The sequence below is a fragment of the Acipenser ruthenus genome, chromosome 26, assembly GCF_902713425.1.
Source record: "Acipenser ruthenus chromosome 26, fAciRut3.2 maternal haplotype, whole genome shotgun sequence".
NCBI lineage: Eukaryota > Metazoa > Chordata > Actinopteri > Acipenseriformes > Acipenseridae > Acipenser > Acipenser ruthenus.
The window spans coordinates 25,118,780-25,143,092 of record NC_081214.1 but is presented as its reverse complement, the minus strand read 5'-3'; the positions used below and the strand labels follow the sequence as shown (position 1 = coordinate 25,143,092).

The window sequence follows — 24,313 nt, the reverse complement described above, 5'->3', positions numbered from 1 at the left end:
CTCTGAATGGCAGGGGATGTGAATACCTCTGCTGAACACACAATCCAGTAAACTGCAATCACACTGCATTAAGTAGCACGAAGTTCAGCCACCTCCTTGCACTCGTTACATAAAGAAGCTCAACGAGTCGTTTTTCTAAGAGGACCCTCTCAGAATCCTGAGTATGAAACGATGCCATAGAGCGCTAAGCTGTTTCCATAGCTGTCTGGATTCATTCTATCTGTGCAGGGTTGTGGACACCCGTCTGTCTCTGACAACAAACAACAAGTTTGCAGACCAGAGGGAGGCAGAGCCCTAGCTATGATCCTTTGTTTAGGGATCGGTTAGGAGTGCTCAGTTCAGCAATGTGTTTATACTTTTTTATTAAAAACTGGACTCCACTGCCAGAAGAACCATTGAAGAGCAATATATTTATTACTCAGGGTCAGTCATTAATAAAAGTAAAGGCATACATGGTAGCATGCTTTAATAAATACTGTAAAATTTGGCATGTACGTAACTTTGATGGCAGTTTTTAGGATCCTTGAAAAGGATGTAACGGTTTATACTACATAACGGTGCAGTAAATGCTGTAAAGGTAGTAAGTTTCGCAAAAGTGTTTCAAGTTTTATTTTATTTTAAATTCATCATTTAATTGCTGGAATTAAACTTTATTGTTGAGTATGTGTTTACTTTATTACGCAAAAGTATATATTTAAAAAGCCCCAAAACAGGGCACATGTGCAACCTGTAGACACTGTTTTACGGTAATTAGATAAAAGAAGCACATTGCATGCAAAGAAATGTTTTAAAATGCATTAGCAGCTCATTGTTAAATATAAAGGACTGCAATATGTTGAGTGGCAGACTGTAAATAAGAGGTATATTAATTAAAATTGCTTTTTTGTTTTAGACTCTTTTAATTGTTCTATTTTTACAAACTAGCTTTTTGTCTTAGTTTTTCAAATTGTACAATTAAAGCCACGTGTTTTGTCTTTTTTCATTTCTGTTTTATTACATTTTGTATCAGACTTTTTATTTTAATGGTTTAATTGTTCATTTTGTGTGTGTGTGTGACGCTGTTTTTGGATCCTTGTGATGAAAGGCGCTATAAAAATGTGAATTGAATTGTATTGTTTTCTACTGAGCCTCTTTAAAAGATAACATGTTTGTGATAAATGGACCGTGCTTGAAAATCTAGACAAAACATTTAACTAAAAAAATAAAAAATCTATATAAAGACCACATCTAAAGCATTTAAATCCATTGTGCAACAATAACATTTCTTAACTGTTTGACAAATATTTGAGGCTAAAAAATTGTTAACTTGTTGGACACTCAAGTGTTGTTTTTGTCATGTAATATCACTCTTGGGATGAACATTATCTGAAGAGGATAATCATTTCTCTGTGGCTCATGGGTAACAAGTTTGGGTTCAGTGAGCATTAATTTCCCTTTAGAATAAACACACATCTTTTCTAATTATGCCAGATGTCAAATGAGATTTCCAATTGTAGCATTCCAAGCAGGTTTGCACCGTGTAGGTGGGTGTGGTATGTGAAGATGAGACTTTGAAACACCAGCACTGACTGCGAATACAGGGACTGGGCGGGGGGTTAGCAGAGGATTATTAGGGCGACCAGATCTTATTATTAAAATGTTCAACATGCAATTCTTTTAACGTCTCCGTGGATTTACACAGCGCATCTAAAAACCGACAATCTTTAATACAGACTGGCTTTCCCACTAGTGGTGATTTAAAAGGTTAAAACTGATTCTTTACATTTTAGCGCAGCGATATTAAGACCCGCAGGTGTTTAGATCATTATTATTATTATTTATTTCTTAGCAGACGCCCTTATCCAGGGCGACTTACAATCGTAAGAAAAAACATTTCAAGCGTTACAATACAAGTAATACAATAAGAGCAAGAAATACAATAACTTTTGTTCAAGTAAAGTACAAGTTTGACAAATCATTAAATAGACATTTGAATTGAAGGCAACAAAAAGAGAAACCAACAACTTGCGCCTGCTTCAGAGAACTCGTACTCGCTTTAGTTGTTTAACTCTGTGTTTTGAAACATTAGCAGGTGCTTTGCTCCTTGCAAAAAAAGAGTGCATTGAAGACTGGAGGAAACACTTTTACAAATCTGGTCCAGGTGGTCCTAATAGAGAGATGTCTTAGCAAGTCAATAGAAGACGATAACTTCCTGTCAGGGAGTGTTTGACCTGCTCTTGACTGTAATACCCTGAGTTCTAGAACTCCTGATAAAGCACAAAGCCTGGATGTGTTACTGCCCACCTTGTGTGAGGAGGATCCAGTTACTGTCCTTACTGTACACTCAGTCATTTAGTTCATAAGATATTTTTGCATCGTTATAAATTCATGATTGTGCAGCATAGAATATGTTTGGAGACATATTTCATGGGATAGTTAATCCTTAATGTTGACCTGACAGCTGAAGTCTGGATTTTTTCAAGGAATTGCAATGTGTGCGTCAATATGACACCTGCTATATGAGTTACTGCTTCTGCTAGCATCATGATTTTTAGATCAGTATAATCATTCTTTCCAGTGTAGGTAGGACATGTACAGTCTGTGCAAAGAACAGGATTAATCCACATTCTAGTCCACATTATAGACTGTGTTTTTTTTTTTGTTTGTTTTTTTTTATCAATAAAATAAGTGGTTCAAACTTTGTATTGGGAAACATAATTTTAACAAATATGTAACTTTATACCTTTAAAAAAAAAAAAAAAAAAAAGGCACACAAAGGATTTGACACTTTTATTGTTCCACATTACACAACAGTATTCCAATCAAGTGAAGTGCAAAAAAAAAAAAAATGACAAGTTTTTATTTAATAGTCTGCAGGGGCATTTTTATTGCCCTGTTTAATATTTCACCAACGTACAGAGATTTATAATATCATATAGGGTCCTGTATGATATTGAGATTCACTCTGTGAGTATATGAGTACGCCTACTGGCCGCTCTGACCTTGGGTGAGTGAAAATCAGCTTCCATCTTACACAGCATGTTGTACTATATTTTGTATATTAATATAGAGTTAAATAAGAATAATTAAGAGTGGTCATTTCCATCAGATATAAATGACCTGATACAAAGACTTTTCAGACATCAGGCTCTACTACAGTACATATTCTAAAGTAGTGTAAGGAGATACTCTAGAGCTGGAAAATAGCTCCAGTCTTGTTCCAGTGCAGCTGTGCAGAGAGGGACTCCAGTGGGCAGAGAGGAGAGTATGACTCTGGAGGGATGTCCTTATTTAGTCAATGAGGAGGAATCGGCTCTCAGTCCGGTCCCGCTCTGAACACTCACAGAGCAGTGAGCAAACTAGAAGCTCTCTGAGCCACTCTCACTCCAGGACAGCCAGGGGGGACTGCCTCATTTTCATTCTTTCTTCTCAATTTTTTTTTTTTAGACCCTAAACTTTTGTTTTTTAAGTATTCGGACATCAGGACCTTGGAAATAATGTTCATGAAACTTGGACTTTTGCTTTCCCTGGCTTAAGAATGACACCTCAGCAGAATAATTGCAGCCATCTGAAAGGAGACAGCGATGCAGTGAGGTCGAGGATACAAGAGCGAGAGAAGGCAAGTGCTTGGGAGCAATGAGAAACAGACGCCTGGATTAGTGCTGCTTGCAAGCCAGGTTATTGATACCATGCATGGGGAGTGCAGGGCTCCAATGTGTAAAGGAGGAATGTCAGTATTTTAGTAGCTTTCCAGCTCCTGTACAGCTTTCAGATGTCTGCTAATTGAGTCTGTCAGTCAGCCTTTTATCACTGCCATTGCAAAGTCATCGTTCCCCTTTGAAGACGGGCTAAACTTCAACTTAATGAACAACTGTTTACAGAATTGCAATATTTTGCACTCTTCACACAAACAGTGCAGCTCATTTTGTGCTAAGCACTGTTAGTTAAATATGCCACGTCTGTTTATAAAAAGCGGAGCTGTTAGAATAAATTAAGACATGTCGCCTGAGCAAGTGCACAGCTCCTGCACTGAACTAGAAGGTATGATCACTCCTTCATCTGTCTTTCTCTTTACTCGTCTTTCTGTTATCTGAACCATTCCCTTTCACAATCGCGGATTCTTCTTTCATTTATTCACCTGAACTTAATCATTAAAAAGTCAAATTGGGCACCATGGGTTATTGTATTGCTTGTTTTACCCTTTCAGCACTAAGCAAATGTACAGAATGATAACCCAAGGATAAATAACTAAATAACTTCAGTGTCTTGTACAAGAAATGGGGACAAACACAACATAAATATGGACATATGGAGGAGTAGTTTACTGATCTGCTGTTTTGTGGCATTATCTTTATTAGACTGCAATAGCTGTTTGCATTTCTAAGTGGCATTATCTTTCCTAGTCTGCAGTGTTGGGAGTTCTATTAGTAAATGGCAAAGGACTGTTGTCTCAGTGTTTTAAGGTACATAAGGTTTCATGCTTGTATATTGCATTTTGCAAAAGTAGTGCTGTCATAATCAGTATTTCAATTAAATTCCTTTTGCAATCATTATAAAAATTCACTGCTGAATAACATGGTGGAAGCATGGTAAAGCTTGTACAGAAAACTGTGGTAAATGATAAGCATACGGACAGAATTGCAAACTGCAAAACAACTGTGTACTTAACATTGTATAAGGGTAGCACAGTGCAGAATTTGAAACAGGCTGGTATTGCAAAACAACTTCTGCTTGGAAAGTGAGAGCGAGATCATGAGAGAGAAACGCTTCAGTTTCCAGTACTCTGTCCCACTGCTCTCCAAAGACAGCTTTACTGTGAGTAAGTTAGTATCTCCTGCAGTGTTAACAGCAAGTCATTTCCAAGTCTGGAGGAATCTGTTGGCTAAGACCGGCAGTGATTGCATTGTCTTATATGACTAGTTTGAGCTCAAATAAAGGTTTGGGAATTAAAGAGCGATGTTGGAGATGATAGTGGACAGTGGATGTGGAGTCTTCCTGACCTTCTATACTCATGCACTCAATCAACGCTATCCGTTTAACTCACCCTATTCACACACATTCCAATAGAGTCAATATTATCTTTCCGTAAGTGCCTTCAAGTGCATGGAAGGGTGACAGTATAATTTGTCCTGTAATTGGTTTATGTTCATATGATTTATAATGAGCTACTATGCACTTTCCTTTGGGGAAAGTTTGGATGACCTCAAAAAACTGACTTGCCCACCCAAAGGGATCACAAGAAGAGTAAAAGAGACATGGTCAGTTTATATTATGAGTACATAGAAAAGGACAGATTGGATCGCCTCCAACTGATCAGGAATCTAGAACCTGGAACCTAGTTCCGGAATTAGAAGGTGGAAGATATAATAAAAATGACCACTAGAGATGTGCAGCTGAAATTGTTGCCCCTTCTACGGGAAATCTTTATACAAAACCAGACTTTCAGAGGGAATAAAGAATTCAGCTAAGCGCCCCTTGTGGTCATTTCTATAACCACCTCACTTTTAGGAGTCTTTTCAGAAGCAGAACTCGTGGTTGAAGAGGGACATTAGTTAAAAAAACAAATGCCTGGTAAAAAAATTATTTAAGCAGAAACAACAATAGAAAATTATGTAGAACAAACACACACACACACTCACACACACACACACACACACACACACGCACGCACGCACGCACGCACGCACGCACACACGCACACACACACACACACACACACACACACACACACACACCACTACTGACACAAGCATAAGGAGTGGGCGTGAATTCAATTCCAAATCCCACATTTTTCGAGGCTCTTTGTTAAAATGTAACCTGATGTGTGAATTTCTCAGATGGCCAACTGCATTTCCTTGGATGCATTCCTAAAGTGTACTAATGTACACTGAGATAGCATATAGAGAGCCAGCCTTAATCCCTTCTCCCCTTGCACCACTATAAACACAGCCTATAATCTTGTCTCCTAATTTGGAAATACATGGACTGTTCATTCCACGTGCAGGAAGCAGCCAATGCACCACAGGGCACAATTTAATGAAAGTATGCACAGACTGACATTTCTTAAACAAATACGCATGGCCCTAGTTTCGTGGTGACATTTCATGTTGACACAAAGGTTATCTGGGTGTTTTTTCAGGTTGAAGAAATAGGGTCCTGTGGCTTCCTTCTTCCCAGATCAAGCTGACTTTAATCGCATTTCTAACCTCTTCTACTGCCAGGTTGAAAAGCTGCTACCATAATGACATTATGTCTTTGTTATATATCTATTTTTTTTTTTTAAAGCATGGATTTGATGGTAATTCTGGATCAAGTGAAGACATAAAATAAACTGTCAAACTGACAAAAAATTATTGTCTTAAACTCGTAAGAACTGACTAAAGCATTTCTTAACTTGGAAGGAGAAAGCTGGGGGCCACCTCTCTCTCTCTCTCTCCCTCTCTGTGCTTAATCCAAATACAAACTTTAGATAAGAATGTAGAAACTGAGTGGGATTTATTCCACCGTTAAAGCAGCAAAATGTTTTAATTCAAATCTAAATTTGTTAAATTGTACGGTTACCTAGGCAGTTCATCAGTGCTGTAAAACTGGATTGGGGACACAGTGCTCTATAAAGAGCAAGCGCAAATAACTAGTTTTTACATATTTTACACTACAATAAATACATACATAAATAAATGAATGTGTACAGCAACAGTAACTGCGGGAAGGTACCACACCTCTGTAATGCTAAACAATTATTTTACTAGGTGCTGACGGGGAAAAAGAAACTCAAATATACCTTCGGCTAACATCAGAGAAATACTATAAATTGAGGATAACTTGCTCCTAGCAGTGAGAGGGTTATAAAGGACAGCCACATTCCAATGCGTATCCCTCATTTTGAATTAACACGTTTGAATCAATATTTTAAACAAGACTGCTATTGGTAGGTTTGGCTTCAGTCTTGTTCACTGGAAATGGTTCAGATACAGTAGATACAGTATTTTTTCCTGTTCTGTGGGACAGGGTGAAAACCCCTCACATGTAAACAGTGTTTTTATTTTATTTATTTCAGCCTCTTTATTTAATATTATTGTCATGTTCATATTTAACTTTGTGTTAACTTCATTTCTTGTATACCTGTTGAATGGCATTAGTTGTTTATTTCTTGTATTTATTTGTTTATTTAGCAGACGCCTTTAACCAAGGTGACTTACAGAGACTAGGGTGTGTGAACTATGCATCAGCTGCAGAGTCACTTACAATTACGTCTCACCCGAAAGACGGAGCACAAGGAGGTTAAGTGACTTGCTCAGGGCCACACAATGAGTCAGTGGCTGAGGTGGGATTTGAACCGGGGACCTCCTGGTTACAAGCCCATTTCTTTAACCACTGGACCACACAGCCTCCTATGTATACGTGTTGAATGGCATTAGTTGTTGTTGTTGTTAAATGTGTTTTTAACTGACCCCTGGAAAGGGTTAATCTTGAGCCTTGATTTAAATCCCAGTTCCATGTGAGAATGTGGATGGAATGGAGAAAACTGGGGGCCATGATTGGTGGTCCAATCAATTAATTAATCATTCAATTTGGTTTAAATAATGCAGCTGTGTATAAAAGGCTGCAAATGTGTTCAGACTTGTAGATGCTGGGGCTTGGGAAAGAGTGTTGAAATGGTGTGAAATCTGAGGGTTTCTTGAAAAGCATTGCTTTTATTTTTGTTATTTAAAAATATTAAAAGGACGAGGAAGTTCTGATAGATTGCTTGCTGAAATGTAACCTCTTAGCGAACTGAAAATGGAGAACAATGAAATGTGGTGGTGATAGGTTCCACTGCACTTCTATTGCGATAAATGGCTTTTGTAGCCCTTTCTCACAATGGAAGCTCCTGACAGAGTAAACTCTGAGTTCATGTTTTATTAATTTGTTCACTGTAAGCCTTCTCATTCCAGGCCTATCTCTCATGAAGCAGGAGTGCTTCTTGTAATTGCATACCCAGACTAGATTATTATTAGTGGCGTATTTGATCATGTCAAATTTTACAAGTCATAGGAATACGCATCTCTGGTCATATTCAGACAGAACAAATGGCCTGGATTAGGTCACAATGACAGTACTGCTATAACCTTGACAATATATAGGTATGGCAGCACCGTTAACTTTGATTTCATTCCACTCCTTGTGTCCTGAAGGGAAATGCAGATTCGTACAGATTAAATATAATTAGAATGATGTGTTTGTAATTGTAACACTGTGGTTGCTATAGCAGCAGAGGTTATCAGCTTTGCTGTCCATATTAATCTTCTGTAGGCACAAAGCACGTGGATTATTTAGTTATAGATATTTGTTTAGCACAGTGAGAAATGTATAACAAGTTGTCACTGTAAAGGGCACATAACAATTAATGTTTAATAGTAATAAAGACCAGACCAGGCTGAAAGGTTTGGATACTGAATGCCTGTCCCGTGCCAAGTGCGATATGTATGTGAAACAACAGTAAGAGAAGTTCACTCCTAAACGCAAGAATCTTAGACTTGTACATTATTATCCATTAATGAATTAAAGCCTGTATGTGCAAAAGCAGGTATCTGCATATACTCTGTGTGTGTGTGTGTATATAATATATATATATATATATATATATATATATATATATATATATATATATATATATATATATACAGGAAACAGGTGTTTCAGAGCCAGGATTTTTTTCCCCTCACAAACATCCAGCTTCTTCCAAAAATATAACAGAAGTAAAAAAAACATATAGGAAAAACATAACACAATGAGAAAATGAAGATTATAGTCTTGACGGCACTGCATTGTACACAATACCAACCCTGCTAAGACATCCTACTCTGTTCAATGCATTGTCTGGCGCTAACTGGGGCCAGCTGTATAAGGAGTCATATCAAAGGTCATATTTTTTTCTCTTACAATTTGATAGAAAAATCTGATGCAGTAATCTGCAGCTGTTAAAAATTCAGTCTCAACACCAAAGTGTCAAACATCTAAAATGATGTATTAATACTTTACTGGTACTATCATCATTACATTTTAGCACTCAATCGTGAATTCCAATATAAAACTGTAATAACCTATAGCTCTAAAACTACTCTAGTCTTTCACCTTATTATTAGTAAATCAGAAAAAGATGATTCGAGAGTCTTTATGATCCCTTGAATTATATGACACGGGGAAGACTAAAGGACTTGTCATGTAATAGCTTTAGAAGTACCTTGCAGTATGCTACTTAAAGCATGAAGGAAGTTCTGTATAATAGCAGAAAGAAGCCGATAATGTACTTGCTTGAAAACTGTAGGTACTGATATGTTTTCTATTAAAATGCTTGTTGAAATTCAATGAACAAAAATAGCATAAGCAGGCACCTTTGGGAACAGTGCTATGTACTTCCTAAAATGCAAATGGAAATTTAAACCAAAAATGTGACCTGAATTAAACAGACAAAGGTGTTTCCCTTCGGTACCCACTAGTATCCACTGGTGTAAAATTAAAGCTTTCTTTGAGAAGCAGTATGGTTTTGACTCCTTTGAGATCTCCACAGCACGAAATTGTTATAAGTAGCATCTACAGTGCAGTTTGATTCCTTTCAGGATGGAGAGGATCTGTTGTGTTTTTCATATATCAGGTTTCAAAATGACGTATCATTCCTGCCTTTCAAGACTCGTAAGGAAAGATCTGTTAAGAAAATGTTTCCTTCTCTTCCCTGTGAGCATGCAGGTAGAAATGATAAAGCATCATTATAGCACCCATAACTAAGAGAAAAGTGTGAAACATCCACCATCGTTTCATGCCCCACAAACCCAGGGTTAAACACGTCCATTCTATACAAAACAGATCCCTGGCAAAAAGTCTATGAAGTGATGTCAGAAAGTCTCTGCCCCTTTTAAAATCTGTGATGCTATATTAGAACCCCACCGCTCAGGTGATGGTGAGTGCATAAGGTTGTTTTTTTTGTATACTCACTGCCTCAGTAAAGTGTTTTAATAAGCTCACCGGTTCTGGTGCTATAGAAATGTATTGTGTGTTGCACTGAATTTATCACTAGCCAACGCACACCATTTGCCTATTACAGCTGCCCCCAAACCAACATATTTCATGAAGTCTTGTAAGAATTCTTGTAGTTATATAGTAAAAAATGACAAGGCATTTGACAGCCACGGTACAGTACAGTGTGCCTGCACAAAGCTGTTGACTGTATTCTTTCCATTCTCTTTCAGAAGATGAAAACGACAATGCAGCGGAGGCGGTCTGCACCCTCAGCCATCAGTAAAGCCCTCAGCAGATCCAGAACACAAAGCAGGTGAGACCACACAGTAGACTGCTGTCACTGGAGTGCAAACTGGCTCTAAGTGTACTGCGGTGGAAAGTCTGAGTCAATTGGAAGCATGGCAAAACACACAATCGTATGCTAATGCACAGCACTTTGTACAACAGGCAGATAGAAAGACAGGCTGCTGGTTAGTACAGACACAATGCTAACAGGTGCTGCACTGAGAAGAAGTGCTCGTTTTCACTTCTGAAGGCTACGTTCTTTGATAGCAGGTTATATACACATTCCCTGGTGCTGTAAAACACATTAACCTCCAGATTCCAGCTCCCACTCAGACTCAGCGTCACTGTGGTCTTTCCTACAGCTTGGCTTCAGGAGCTCTAATGTTGCTTTCTCTACAGAATTCCTGACTTTATTTGGGAGCAGAGTTGTTCGTGGAAGCTGCAACCAAATAACAAACAAAAAATAAATTAAAAAAAAATCTAAACAGTGGCTTTTGAAATATAGTCCTGGAATTCTAACTGTTGTGCCATCTTGAGTTTGTCTGTAAGTAAACTGCTGGAATTCTTTTTTTTTTTTTTTTTCTGCCTCTTTTTGTTTACAAAAGTATGGAAGTTGTTCAGCGCAGCGGAGCAGACTGGAGATCTCAGTGTGATGGCTTTGCCTTCATGCTGACGCACAAAGCTACGATGGGAATCAATCAGTTTTACAAGTGCTGGCATGAGGCCTGAAACCTCCGGCCGCCGAGCACTGAGGGATACACATTGAAAGCTGTGGGGTCTGAATTCATATTTGGAAGGGCTCAAGCTGCTGACAATAGATTGGCATCCCTTTGCTCTATCTGCCCATTATCCTGAAAGAGAGGAGTGTCCCCCTCATTATCTTTAAATGAATGGATCTATAGCCTAGTACATACACTACTTTTCTAGTTGTCTGTATCCTGTTTTGTGATGGATCTGAAAGGCTGTATATTTAAATAATGCTCGGTTCCAGCTCTCTGAGCTTGTGACAGAGTAGGACGTCTAGTCCGGCACCTTGTCAGTTTCACCATCATTTGTAACGTTATCAGGACCAAGAATTCCTCTCTTAATATAGCATGGTTTACAAAGCTCTGGGAAATATGAACAGTCTGTGTTAGAACGCACATCCTTGGCATGTGCTGAGGTAAGATGACCATGATATATGGCACTGGAAATTAATAGTAGAGACTTTTTTTCTATCCAGTGTAATTTATGGATAGACTAATTATTCTGTTTGAAGCATACAAGACTCCTTTGAATTACTGGTGACCGATTTAATGTGATACAGTAAACTATTTTAAAGAAACTAACAGCAATCTGGAACAGCTAAATTAACATCAGACTGTTTTGTGACTAGGGTCCTATATTTGCTACATTGTTGGCTGGTTTCACAGACCCTCAATTTGCACTAAGCCTTCAGGTGATGACATCATTGCTGTCTTTGCATTCCTCCAGGGATGGGCCTCTCTCCCCAGGCTCCACCATCAACGGGTCTCTGATCCAGGCCTTCAGTGCCCAGAACTCAGCGTTCATCATGGAGGAGCGGGTACAGCTCACCACAGGGCTGCAGACACAGGAGAGACACCTCTTCCTCTACAGTGACACCCTCATTATCGCCAAGTCAAAGTAAGCACTGGACAGCACTCTGCCCACATCGTCACTGATGATAACCCCATCTGAAACAATCTGCCTGAAAAATCTGTATTGTGCAGGGTTCACAGAAGAGTCAAGGGGTGAATGGAACATCATGGAGGGATTTGGATGAAACACGTTCCATTTAAGGAAAGATACAAAATCAGGAGGGGGGGTTCTAGAAATCTTTCATCTTTTTGTTTGTCATAAAGCACTTTCTTTTTTATTTCTCCTGACACAGTACTCATTGACACTGTGCTGGCTCAGTTTTCCTTCTGGAACTCAGCAACCTAGATTTAACTTTGTGACTAACACCTTTCATATAATGAGCACATGTATCTAATGTTACAGCAAGGGAGGATTTGGCAGCCTTTGAGAGTGTTATCTGTCTGGGCTTCCTTATTAAGGAGCTGGTACCTACCTTTTGTTTTAAGATATAGCTGCCAGTGCATATATTTTCCCTGCAGTGTTTTGCAAGGTTGCAATTAATCAGAAAGTTAATTTGCAGTCAGCTTTGGGATGTCAGTATCCTTTGTAACAAGGACTTACAATCCTGACAGGGCTACCATTGTTATTAGTGCTATTTACATTAAGTACCTCTAAATACATTGCAATTACACTGCAATTATATTGCTACATATGCTGTCACATTGTAAATACACAACCGAAAGGTTAATTCCTGTGAAATTACAAATCAATCATGTCAGCAACTTCCTACACTGTTAATTATACTGCAAATAAGTGAAATTAAAAGACGCTTCAGGGAAAGTGTAACCACATACTGTGCTGTGCAAACTAAAGTTTTATTGGCAATCCTTTTTCGCTCTCTCACAGGTCCTCATCCAGCCTGAAGCTGAAGGAGCAGGTGCGCGTGTGTGAGCTGTGGATCGCATCCTGCATCGATGTGGTGTCCGAGAGGAAGATGAATCCAGAGACCTCTTTCGTTATTGGCTGGCCAACCACCAACTACGTGGTAACCTTGAGGTATTGCAGATCCATTACGTCGAACACACAATCACAAACTTGGAGATGAAACTGCAGGGATATTTATCAATTAGGTCACGCAAACATTTCGACCGAAACAGATTTTTAAAATATATATATTTTTTTATATTCCTTTTGTTACCATCTAAATCCACTACTTTTAAGAGCTCTGTCCTAGAACAAGTGGAGGGGTCCCATATTGAACCAGCAAATGTGAACACTGTGCCTAACCCTAAGTCAAGCAAACGGCATGTGGCTGCATCATGCCATGTGTGAGTGTGAAGATGGTAAAAGACAGCAAATATAATAGACTAGGATACGGGGCCTCTTTTAGAAAGTGTTTACTGATGCACGTTTTCTCTCCAGATGGAAAAAAAAAAACATTTTCAAGTTCCAGTTTGATTAGCTCATGATACTTCATCCATGTTGGCTACTCGGGTCCCAGATTGCTTTGAAATGGGATAGTGTTAGGACAAGAGTATGAGCAAGTCCTTAGTGTGTAAAAACTATATCCTATTTTCTTTCAGCTCCTCCGAAGCCAAGGGGAAGTGGCTCTCAGCTCTGCAATGGTAAGGCCTGTTCCACTGTCTGTGCTTTACAGCATCCGCTTTCAGCTCGGTGCAACCATGTTCATCTCTGTGAATTTCCAAACACATTACTGTAATATACGGTAATAGATTGTCAATAGCTCAGTATGAGTCATTAACATCAGGTGCCTTTTATATTCAACAAACTTAGTTCCTTCACCTGACTGTGAAGTTCTCATACTTCTCTTAAGTAGTTAAAGGTGTGTTGGATAAAAGTCTTAAATAGCTTTTCAAAAAGTCTCAAGAATGTTTCTTGTATGCAGGCAAATCAACGAAATGAAACAGGAGGAATACCAAAAGGAAATAGCTCTTAAAATCATGCTGCTGGATGTGGGGAACCACACTTCTTCAGTAAGTGCCTATATTCGGATACAAGTAACAGATATTAGTGTAAAATGTAAAATGATAATTGTGGGTCATTTTAAATAACCTTTTGAAGACATTATTTAGTTTGCTTTTAAGCTTTACTTTTTCAATGGAATCTTTTTTTTTCTTCTAGACAATGACTCTGAATGTGGGCTCGACAGACACTGCAGAGAAAGTAATCAAACTCAGCACTCAGCAGCTTGGAAGTCCAGTGAGTATTTAACAAGTCACCATATTGATTCTGTACATCAGACAGGGGAGCATAATGGAGGTGATTCATGCCATTAATATGCAGGTGCTGTTTGAGTTTGGTACTTAAAAATCAAGCAAGGAAGTGGAAAGTCATGATGGAATATTTAGTGTTTAATTGATATAACCTTCAAATTCCCCTGTTTATTTTTGAAAAGTAGTCATCAACTGCATGATATGCCCAGAACATACAGTATGAGTCAAACTTGTAGAAAAATGTATATTTAACCAGGTGGCTCATAGGCAGAAGTACTGTATTAAAGAAGAGATAGGAGAACAAAAAAAAAAAAACCAGCAACAATAACAACAACAAAAGAGTAATACAGTACCATAAGACACAGGATTAAGAATGCATAAAAACCATTAGTATTTTTCAAACATATTTTGTAGACATGTAAAGTGCTGTTAGGGTTTATTTAGACTAGGAAAAGGCAATATTGCATTTTTCCTCTGACTCACCACATACACATGCTAGTGAGTGGCATTTCTTTATAATTTCTCATGGAAATAGCTGCTAGCGCACTCTGGGAGTGCACGAGTCTGTATGATTGCAGGCTGCAGGATGACCATGCCTTCTGTTATCCTAAAGGAATTTCCTTCTCCCTGACGGGGACCCCAGTTAACAGTGGGCTGGAGTTTCCCTTCTCTCCACTGCCTGGCGTGTTCATCCTCTTCTCTGACTCTGTGCTCCTCTCTCTCACCCACAGGGCCAGCCCAGTGACTACCACCTCTGGGTAATGTCAGGCAAGGAGGAAACCCCCTACCCCCTTATCGGTAAGAGCCATCCCCAGCCATGCAGTCCTGTATAAGGGCCTGGCTTTGTTAACTGTGCTGTTGCATTTGGCATGGATTAGGAAATGACTCTGCTGTGTGTCGGATGTGTATGTAACTGCTGCTGGACCCTCTTTGAAACGGGTTCTTGAGTCTCAAAGGGGCTATCCTGGTCTGAAAATTTGAATTAAATACAGAAATAAATGAACACATGTATTGATCTATATAAAGCTACCTTGTTTAGCCCTGCTCTGTCATGGAGCTCTTTGCAGCCTATTTTTTATGCTTTTAGTGCTGCCTACACTGTCATGCATGGCATGTGGTCCAGTGGTTAAAGAAAAGGGCTTGTAACCATGAGGTCCCCGGTTCAAATCCCATCTCAGCCACTGACTCATTGTGTGAGCTTCCTGTTGTTTTAGCCTAACTGGCACCATAGCTGCTAAAAAGAGGTCTATTCTGAGCACAGTCGCTGCTTTGTAAATGTTTCCACAGAAAAAAGAAAAATAGACGTCCATAGCAGCTAAGGTTCAGCACATACTGCTCCTTGTAGTTACAGCAGCTTTGAACACATATGAACATTTTTATTTTTGATATATCTTTCAATGTTTACAGTGTCTGCAACAAAGAGACCCCCCCCCCCCCCCCCCCACACACACACACAGAAATGACTGCTGTTTCCTGATGCTCGGTAGCACAGTGTCTACAGTACGTGCTGTTTCTTCATAGGTTTTTAATCAGGTTTATAAGGCTCGCAGGTCTGCTGATGTGTCAGCAACAGAACATTCCTTCACGTCTCACTCCTGTGTTCCAGTGGAATGGAAAGTAACTTTGTCTTGTTTCAGTTCTCCTCCCTTTTACTTGACTGGCATGTTTCCAGCCCAGAAGAGATCTGAATAAGTCAGACTGCCCCCTGGTGCTCATGGAGTACCCAGTTAAGCAGTAAGACCTGACAGGCAGTATTAATGAGAACACCCACACACGCAGCAGTGTTAATGAGAACACCCAAACAGCGCTTAATGTCTGGCAAGGCTCTCTGTGCAGGGTCTTAAGTGTTTTATAATTCCATAGTTTATCATCTTTCGTGCTGCTATTTCTCTATTGAAATGTGTTGTCTTTTGAGTTTCAGCTCTATCTGTAGAAGTGGCCTATAAAAATAATATGGGTTCATTATACTTTTTGTGACAAAATGCCATATAGTGCATTATAAAAGAGCATTGTTTCTTGCAGTGGCTCCTGTGCAGTGTTTTTTGTATAATCGGTTGGCCTCCTCTTCAACAGGACACGAGCTCCCCTTCAGTATTATCATGAACTGCCTGAGGGACTCTGCAGACCAGCCCAGCAGGGCCAACAACAACATCCTGGCCCCCGACGGGGCCCTTCTCCTAGAGCAGCTCCCCTGGGAGCGCCAGTGCCAGTTTATCCTGAAGCCCCGGCCCGTGGCACGCAGCCATGTGAGGACAGGTACGCGCTTCTGTGAGTGAGGGGCCACAGCTCGTAGAGCCCCAAAAAGTTATTTATTCAACCAGGAGATTTACCCACTGAGACTAAGGCCTCATTTACAAGGGGGTCCTGTAAAACTATTTAAAAAATCATAAAGTACAAACAACGCAAGAAAAGCATATCAGCGGCGTACAGAGATCAAAAGACAGAGTAAATACGACAATGTCAATTTATTAATGTGGACTGTAGGAGAAGCAATGGCAGGGGGTTCTAAGCAATCCCCAAATACGATCTTTAAAACCAGAGAGAGAAAGGTTATACCATCTTTATACTATGATGGAAACAGTTCCACATCAGTGGGAGTTGATAAGCAAAAGATAATTCTCCCGTATGTGTTTTGAACCCTTGGAACAGCAAAATGAACAGAATCCTGAGAGCGTAAACTACATAGCCAATGCATGTGCTTTCTAACATACTGCACATGTGACAAGAAAATCACGTCTCAGTCATACAACCGACGAGAAAGAGCTTCACCAAATTCAACGGGAAGCGTAAATCAAATCACGCCGACTTCTTTCAAAGTAATTCTTGTTTTCAAAAGTAAGGACATTGGGGCTGTATCAAGTATAAATGATCTCCTTTTGAAAAATAAATGATTTACTCTTTTAGAATAAATGGCTTTGAAAATAACCCCTATTCATTTGGATACTCTAAAAAACTTATCTTAGCAATGCACTCATAACTTTAAATACTCCTGTCACAAACCCTGATGTCTTCAAGCTTTTGTCTACTTGACTGTTTCTTATAGTTTACCCTTGTAGGAAGTCATTGCATTTTGTTGAATGCAAGGGCCTGGCTTGGGCTAAGTACTAGAGCAATCGCCAGTAATTAAACTAAACAAAACTGGCCATATGGGAGACAAGAGTTTGATCCCTGTTTCAGATTGTTGAGCCAAACCCCTGTCTGCGTCTATTGTAAGTGGCTCAGGCCTTGAGTCTCCATTCAAGAGTACTTTCCACACAACTGTGTATTTATTTATTCCTTCATGTATTTGTTTAATATTTGCAAAACTGCATTCTCGAAATACTTTAGAGATAAAAAGAAAATACAACAAGAAAAATGTTATCTCTATCTCCTAGAGGAAGAAGTGAGTTTGTAGAGCAGATAGCAAATAACTTCCTGTCACGCTATCGCTGACAGGAAATCGAACAGAGAACCAGTGCAGTTCCTCTAATTATGTGTCATTTTTTTCAGCGCTAAATGGGCAGCTAAAAAACGTAAATGAAAAGAAAAATGTATTCATGAGTCTTTCCCTATGTCCTACTACATAGTAACAAAATGTTTGGGCCTTTTAATTGAAGTTTTTATATTGTCATATGTAATGTAAGTTAGAAAGACTAGAGGATGATGAGAGAGCAGTCTTGATATTCAGTTATGAAACGTAGACTGCGTTTAGAAATACTAAAAGACTTTTGTCATCAAATTTGTTACGTTTCTTTTAGTAATTCTAAATTTAGCACTCTAGTTATGAAAAGCATATTTGTGTTGTACGCCACAAAACAGTCTGTTTGGAGATACGGTCACCGCAGTAAAGTTCACCAAGCCACTGAAGAACTGAGCGATGCTCGTATTTAAACTCTGTACCATGTGACCGGTGTGGCAGTCTGTATTTGACTGTGCGTCTCTTTAAGATTCCTTCCAGAAACACATCAAGAGGAAGAAGTCTCTGATAGACTGGGCCTTGCGCAGGGGGAGCAGCAGCCCATCAGGCAGTCAACTGGGATCTCCCACCTCACCCCGCAAGCTGTTCGGCCACTCCCTGCCCTCCATCTGCCCCAGTGGAAAACTGCCCAAGCCCATCATGGTGAGCAGGAGCTGGGAGATCACAAACACTGACCAGCGATCACTGTGCCATATACTGACCGAAAAGACATGAAGAGATATGGTTAATCTAGATTTGCAGCTAACAATTGAGGCAATCAGGACTCATCCTGGTGTATCTGTCTTGTCACTAAGTGGCTTAAATGGAAGGTAAAGAACTGCAGTTTGGTGAGTCGAGGTACGTCAAGCAGCACACAGAGGCAGAACTATTTAAATCAAAGCCTGTCAAACTTCAATCCTTCCTCTTCCTCTCTTTTAGGACATGCTCTGCCTCCTGTACCATGAGGGCCCGTCCACCATGGGCATCTTCAGGCGCTCCGCCAACGCTAAAACCTGCAAGGAGCTGAAGGAGCGTCTGAACTCGGGCGATGCTGTGCAGGTGGAGGGAGAGTCAGTGTTTGTGGCCGCGGCCGTCATCACAGTAAGACATCTTCATGACCTCACTTTCCCCTTTCAGTCACTGAGCCCCTGCTGCTAGTTCAGCCAAATCTAAAGCAGATGTGGCGGCATGAGATGGAATTAAAGGAGGAATTGAACGGGATATATATTTTAGATTCATAAACAAATGCTACTGTCTTTTTATACTTACTTTTAATATTCATTGCTGTTTGCCCTCAGCCACACAGATTACAGAACTGGTTGCCCCTCTACATTCTGTGTTTTGAGCACTTTTGGGTTAAAATAGCAGGTGTAAATAAGATTATTTCAGTGTTCAGATGTGAAATGTCATACCTATTAGTCTGACATAAAACAGAAAAGTGAAGTTTTTAGACAGTGTGACAATTACAATTGATTGAGAAGTTTCTATACACAAGGTACTGTTAACTGATTGCTACCTATCTTCAGTAAAGATATACAGCATGGCATCTTCAAACATGTCTTATTACAGGACTTTCTGCGCAACATTCCTGGCAGTATTCTCTCAGCAGCGCTGTATCACAAGTGGATGGAAGCAATGGAGAGAAATAACTCTGAAGAGAAACTAGAGGCCATAAAAAGGTTTGTACGATGCTTGTTTGGTTGGATAATTAACTGACCTGCACATTTCTCTGCTTCACCCCACATAGCTTTGCGGTCTAGCCTTAAAAGAATTCCCAAGCTAAACAACATAAAACACAAGTTTCCTTTTCCCCTGTCGCAGCTGAATGCAGTGATTGAGAGTGTGATTTTTTTTATTATTCTGGACAGGCTTGTGGAGCGTCTCCCTGAAGCTAACGTCACGCTGCTTCGCTACCTGTTCGCTCTCCTGCACCACATCGAGAGGAGGTCTGAGGAGAACCAGATGACAGCCTTCAACCTGGCCCTGTGCATCGCTCCCAACATGCTGTGGCTTCCTGTCTCCACGGGGCCAGAGGAAGAGAGCAGATCCACAAGGAAGGTCAGGCTGCACTACAGCATCTCCCCTTAGTAATGAAGCACAGTGAAAGCATAGGACAGCATTGTAAAGAATAGCAAGGGATGGTAAATCATATCAATAAACATGGCAAACCAGGGTAAGCTATGGGAAATGCATAGTGTAACCAAGTGAAAAGCATATGCAGATATACTGTGGTTGACTTTTATAAGGGTCCATTAGGAAGTAATCTGCTTAGGTTGATAGCTACAGAAAAAACAGCAGCAACACAGGTTTCATTTTATTCTCTGCTTTTTAAAGAGCGCCCCTCTTTTGAATTATAAGCGCTCTTCAATCCTGGTTTATAAAAGAGGCTTATAGCAAGTTAAGCATCAGTAAGAGCATTTGACTTTGTGTCACATACTTTTCAACAGTGAGAGTGCACCTTTAAGAATAACATAAGATTATAAATACCATTCAGTATTTGCTTTTGGCTTCAGGGTTCTTAAAGGTTCTGTTCTCATGCCACCAAACCAGGGAAAAAAGTTTTTTTGGCAAGGTTTGCTCGTTATGAAAAGCAAACCATATTTTAGTTTTGTTATAGCAAAATGTCTGCAGTTAGTCAGTGTAGAATGATGTGTTATTTCCTTCACCTCCCCTTTAGTTTAGACAAATGGCTACATTGATTTACTATTAAACATATAAGAAACAGCGTACAATAAGCATTTCATATTAGAGAAGGACTGTCCACTGTTTTTAAAAAGGGTTAAAGCTGTGTCGTCTGCAGTAGGGTTACTTGTTTTTGTATTTCCGTTTGAAAAGGTGACTGTTAAACAGGTTGTGTTTTCTCCTTGTAGGTTGCCATGCTTGTTCAGCTCCTAATTGAAAAAGCTCCTGCAATCTTCGGGGAAGACATTGTATCGCTCTTTAACAAACATCACAAGGACCAGCTAAGCAGCTCAGAAGATGCACTGGGTGAGTGTCAGACAGTTGGCTAAGAATATGCATGCACATATACAGTTCATACATAAACAGATGCATCTACAGAAATGGTGAACACTGAGACACATCTGCCCTTGTAAGCCAGCTAGCAGTTTTTTCCTCGAAGCAAATCTCCTGACATGAATCTGACAATACACATCAGGCTTGATCCTCAGGGGGCGATCTCCCAAGTCTAACAATGCTGCTCACCTCATGACTGCAACTGTTCTATTATTGATGTCTTAATTATCAGCTGATTCACTGGCTTCCAGTCTGTATGGATTGCTCTGCCAAAATACATGGTTAAGCACATCCGAATCAACAGGACAATCAATAACATAACTGTAGACTGTAGTCCAAAGAGCCATAAACAAGCTCTTTGGACTACAGGCTCTGAAACGATTAACCTTTTTATTGTAGTTTTACATACAATTACGGTAATCAAATGTCTGTTTAAATGTATTATTAAAACCATAGTCCCTTTCCAGATCTCAAACAAGGTTGCATTTAACTTGGAGTGCCCGGTTCTAATCCTAACCTGTTGTCTGTTTTGCAGACGGGCACTTCCAGCAGCAGTACTCATCGGATGAATTCGATTCCACCTTTTCGGAACAGGAGAAGCCGAAAACACTTAACAGAAAGGAAAGGGACTCCTTCTTCCTTCCCTTAAACGATTCAGTGCTCAAAGAAGAGAAGGAGGACTGGGGGCTGTTGGATGAAATGGACGCCTATAAGAAGAAAGTCCTGAACGAAGACAGTGCTTACAGCTGCGATAACCTGGACGAGGTGTCTTTCCGATCCAGCGGGTCGGTCTGCTCGCTCGCCACTCTCCAGAGCATCAGATCGACGAGAGACCGCTGCTCCTCGGAGCCCAGCGTGTGCATGAGCTCCCAGCTGCTGAGCAGACTGCATGAGCCTGTAGCGCGTCAGTCTAGCTGCGATGCTGCAATGATCCGAGGGCAGACCGACTGCTCTCAGTACATGCAAAAGCTGCGGCTAGACAGCCCCACGGTTTTGGAAGGAGACGCTAGCCCCAGGGTGAATAACAGAACCAAACCTGGCCTGTGGAGGTCCCCACAAATTGCCTCGAGGATCAGGCACCTGGGGCCTCACAGGATGAACCTGTCCAACAGGTCCAGTTTCTCCAGCCTGTCCTCCACAACCACCTCTCCTTCTGCATCATCCCTGAGCTCGCTGGACAGTGCCTTCTCTTACTGCTCGGACTCCTTGTTCAGCCCGGCTGAGGTCTCCTCACTGCCTCTCATGTTTGGAACTTCCACCAGACTACAGCCCCTTTCTCCGGAGTTTCCCAGCAAGTTCTCCAAAGATTGGAGTATGACCTTGCCGGCATCTATGGCGCGAGAACCATGCGACTTGGATTGGTATGAAGAGTATGACGAAAAAGACGAGGAGAACAATAATTGCATCAACGAGATTGAAGATACAGCAGTCAGTCGAGTTCCAGAAGAGGTGCAAGAGGCCTACTGTGAAAGCACTTTGAGTGTTAACAGTTACAGGAGTGCTGAGGACGATGGAGGTGATTCAGAACACGAGGGACGAGAGACAGAACCGAGTCAAGCGGACGTGGGAAAGAACCAAGAGTCCATGGAATTGGAACCAGAGTTTGGGGCTTGTGACAGCGAGTCCAAACCACAGAGAATAGAAACATCAGTGAAGCACATAGAAATGGTTAGACCAAAAACTGGTAAAGATAAGATGAAGCGCACTAAGATAACATTCTACATGGCCCCGGGCAAAGTAAAAATGAATAACCATTCTGAGCAGAGCGAGAAAGAAAAGCCCACCATTTCAGTGAACGTGTCAGGCTCAGGTGACGATCCTCCAGTTAGTGCTGAACACCAAAGTCAGACTGTTAAGGTCTATATTCCACAGACTGTTTTTTACAGACAGAACACTCCTCTGGTACTGCAGTCAGTGTCAACGAGGCAGAATTCAGAGGTGCCAGACGTGCAGGTCCAAACTGAAATGAATGGTCCTGCAGAGGCAGCAGCGGCTAGCATTGAACACCTGCCCACTTCAAAGACTCACAGTAAAGCAGCCAGCACAATACGGCACACCATTCGCATCATACTGCCCGCGTCAGTCAGGAACACTGTCAAGGAATACTTTCTGCACGGCGACGCTAAGAACTGCCACACGGACGCCAAAGCTGTGGAGAAAGAGCTGGTGAGGAGCAAATTGGAATGGCAAAACAGGAAACACACGAGCACGCCAAAAGAGACCCTCGGAAAAATGGGGTTTGGTGAAGAATCTTTTATCTGAGCGTGGCGATTTTAAGTACATTCGTGAATTCATAGTTGACATGCTTTTGCTAGATGCTGTGCATGTATCTGAAGTTTCATATGCCATGCCGATTCATGCACTTAACAAAATGAGGTCTGTGACAAAAACACTTTCACTGATATATGAACTTCAGAACAGATACCATGAGGGTAGCTCCTTTGATATATAAGCATGTTTGATATTCACTAGTTAACACATGTTGAAAACACTGACTTGCTTGTGCATTTTCATTGGACAGTGTGGCCTCTGTTTAATATGTACTACACTATTCAAGAAGGGTACTTGCAGTTTCTCCAAAGGGAACTGTTTTAACAAGAGGAGTCATGTCATGAGTGTCATGTTTTAAGAAACATTAAGGAGACAACTAGCTAATCTGTTCTATGGTCAAAGGAGTTCCTCTGGCAAACCACATGGATGATGCCCTGCTAATTAGTTGTGTAAATTGCTCAATGGAAGGTAAATGTCCATTCCAGTGGTGTAAGCATATCAGTATGTGCCAATAAAAGAACACTATTCAAATCGAACATCTGCATTGAAATAGTGAGGGACCAGGGGTAGAAGACCAGTGAGGTGATGAGGAAGTCACGTGCTGGGAGACAGGGGTGGTTGAGATGGGAGACAGGGGTGGCTGAGATGGGAGACAGGGGTGGCTGAGATGGGAGACAGGGGTGGCTGAGATGGGAGAGAGGGGTGATTGAGATGGGAGAGAGGGGTGGTTGAGATGGGAGAGAGGGGTGTTGAGATGGGAGAGAGGGGTGGTTGAGAGGGGAGAGAGGGGTGGTTGAGAGGGGTGGTTGAGATGGGAGAGAGGGGTGGTTGAGAGGGGTGGTTGAGAGGGGAGAGAGGGGTGCAGCAGGGTTGTCCAGTTACGGAGGGTAAAGCTGTACGTTTTCAAAGAAATGTTTGGATGAGATGTTTTACCAGAAAGATGCAACGTTCTTTTGAAAATAAAATGAGTTGTGAGGCAGATGTGGTGGTTTTGAAGAATTAGTTTGGGATTCAAAGTGTTTAAAACATCATTCAATGAGAGTTTACAGGGCATGATACTGAGGGTTTTGAGCATCGATCTCAGATTTAAACAGATATACGAGACATGTCTACACTTCATTACATCGTACTTTCTGGACAGTGTAGCGATTATTAAAGGGTTAAAGATTATATTGTAAAGCACTCATGACTCATTCACAAAGCTTTAACTTTTATTTTTTTACTGGTGTTTTATTTTGAATATTTGATTCACCTTTTTTTAAACTGTTCTAGACTGTTGATTTCTTTGACAACGGTCTAGAACGCTTACATGGATATGAAACGTACAGTGCCCTGTGTATGGAATCGTCTAGGCCAGTGAACACACTGTGTTCCGCCCTGTGCCGTCAGCACCTGTGTCCATTCCAGAGCTGTGGCTGTCAGGAGCCAATCACTGAGAGGTTCAGAATGAATATGTAAAGGAGTTCTGTAACCTTCTTTTCAAAGCTGTCACGGTTTTAAATGTTGTTAATTGAGTCTG

General features: G+C 40.7%; 1 protein-coding gene across 1 annotated transcript; it reads left to right on the top strand.

The window, feature by feature from the left end:
• Nucleotides 1–3,322: 3,322 nt before the first annotated feature.
• On the top strand, nucleotides 3,323–23,486 carry LOC117430187 (rho GTPase-activating protein 20-like). Its single transcript, XM_034049988.3, has 15 exons — nucleotides 3,323–3,598; nucleotides 10,206–10,288; nucleotides 11,734–11,904; nucleotides 12,745–12,894; nucleotides 13,422–13,463; nucleotides 13,745–13,832; nucleotides 13,981–14,058; nucleotides 14,804–14,870; nucleotides 16,146–16,328; nucleotides 17,999–18,171; nucleotides 18,448–18,609; nucleotides 19,078–19,187; nucleotides 19,377–19,566; nucleotides 20,379–20,496; nucleotides 21,059–23,486. The coding sequence occupies exons 1-15, from the start codon at nucleotides 3,518–3,520 to the stop codon at nucleotides 22,783–22,785; spliced, it is 3,423 nt and encodes a 1,140-aa protein (XP_033905879.3). The 5' UTR covers nucleotides 3,323–3,517; the 3' UTR covers nucleotides 22,786–23,486.
• Nucleotides 23,487–24,313: the final 827 nt, after the last annotated feature.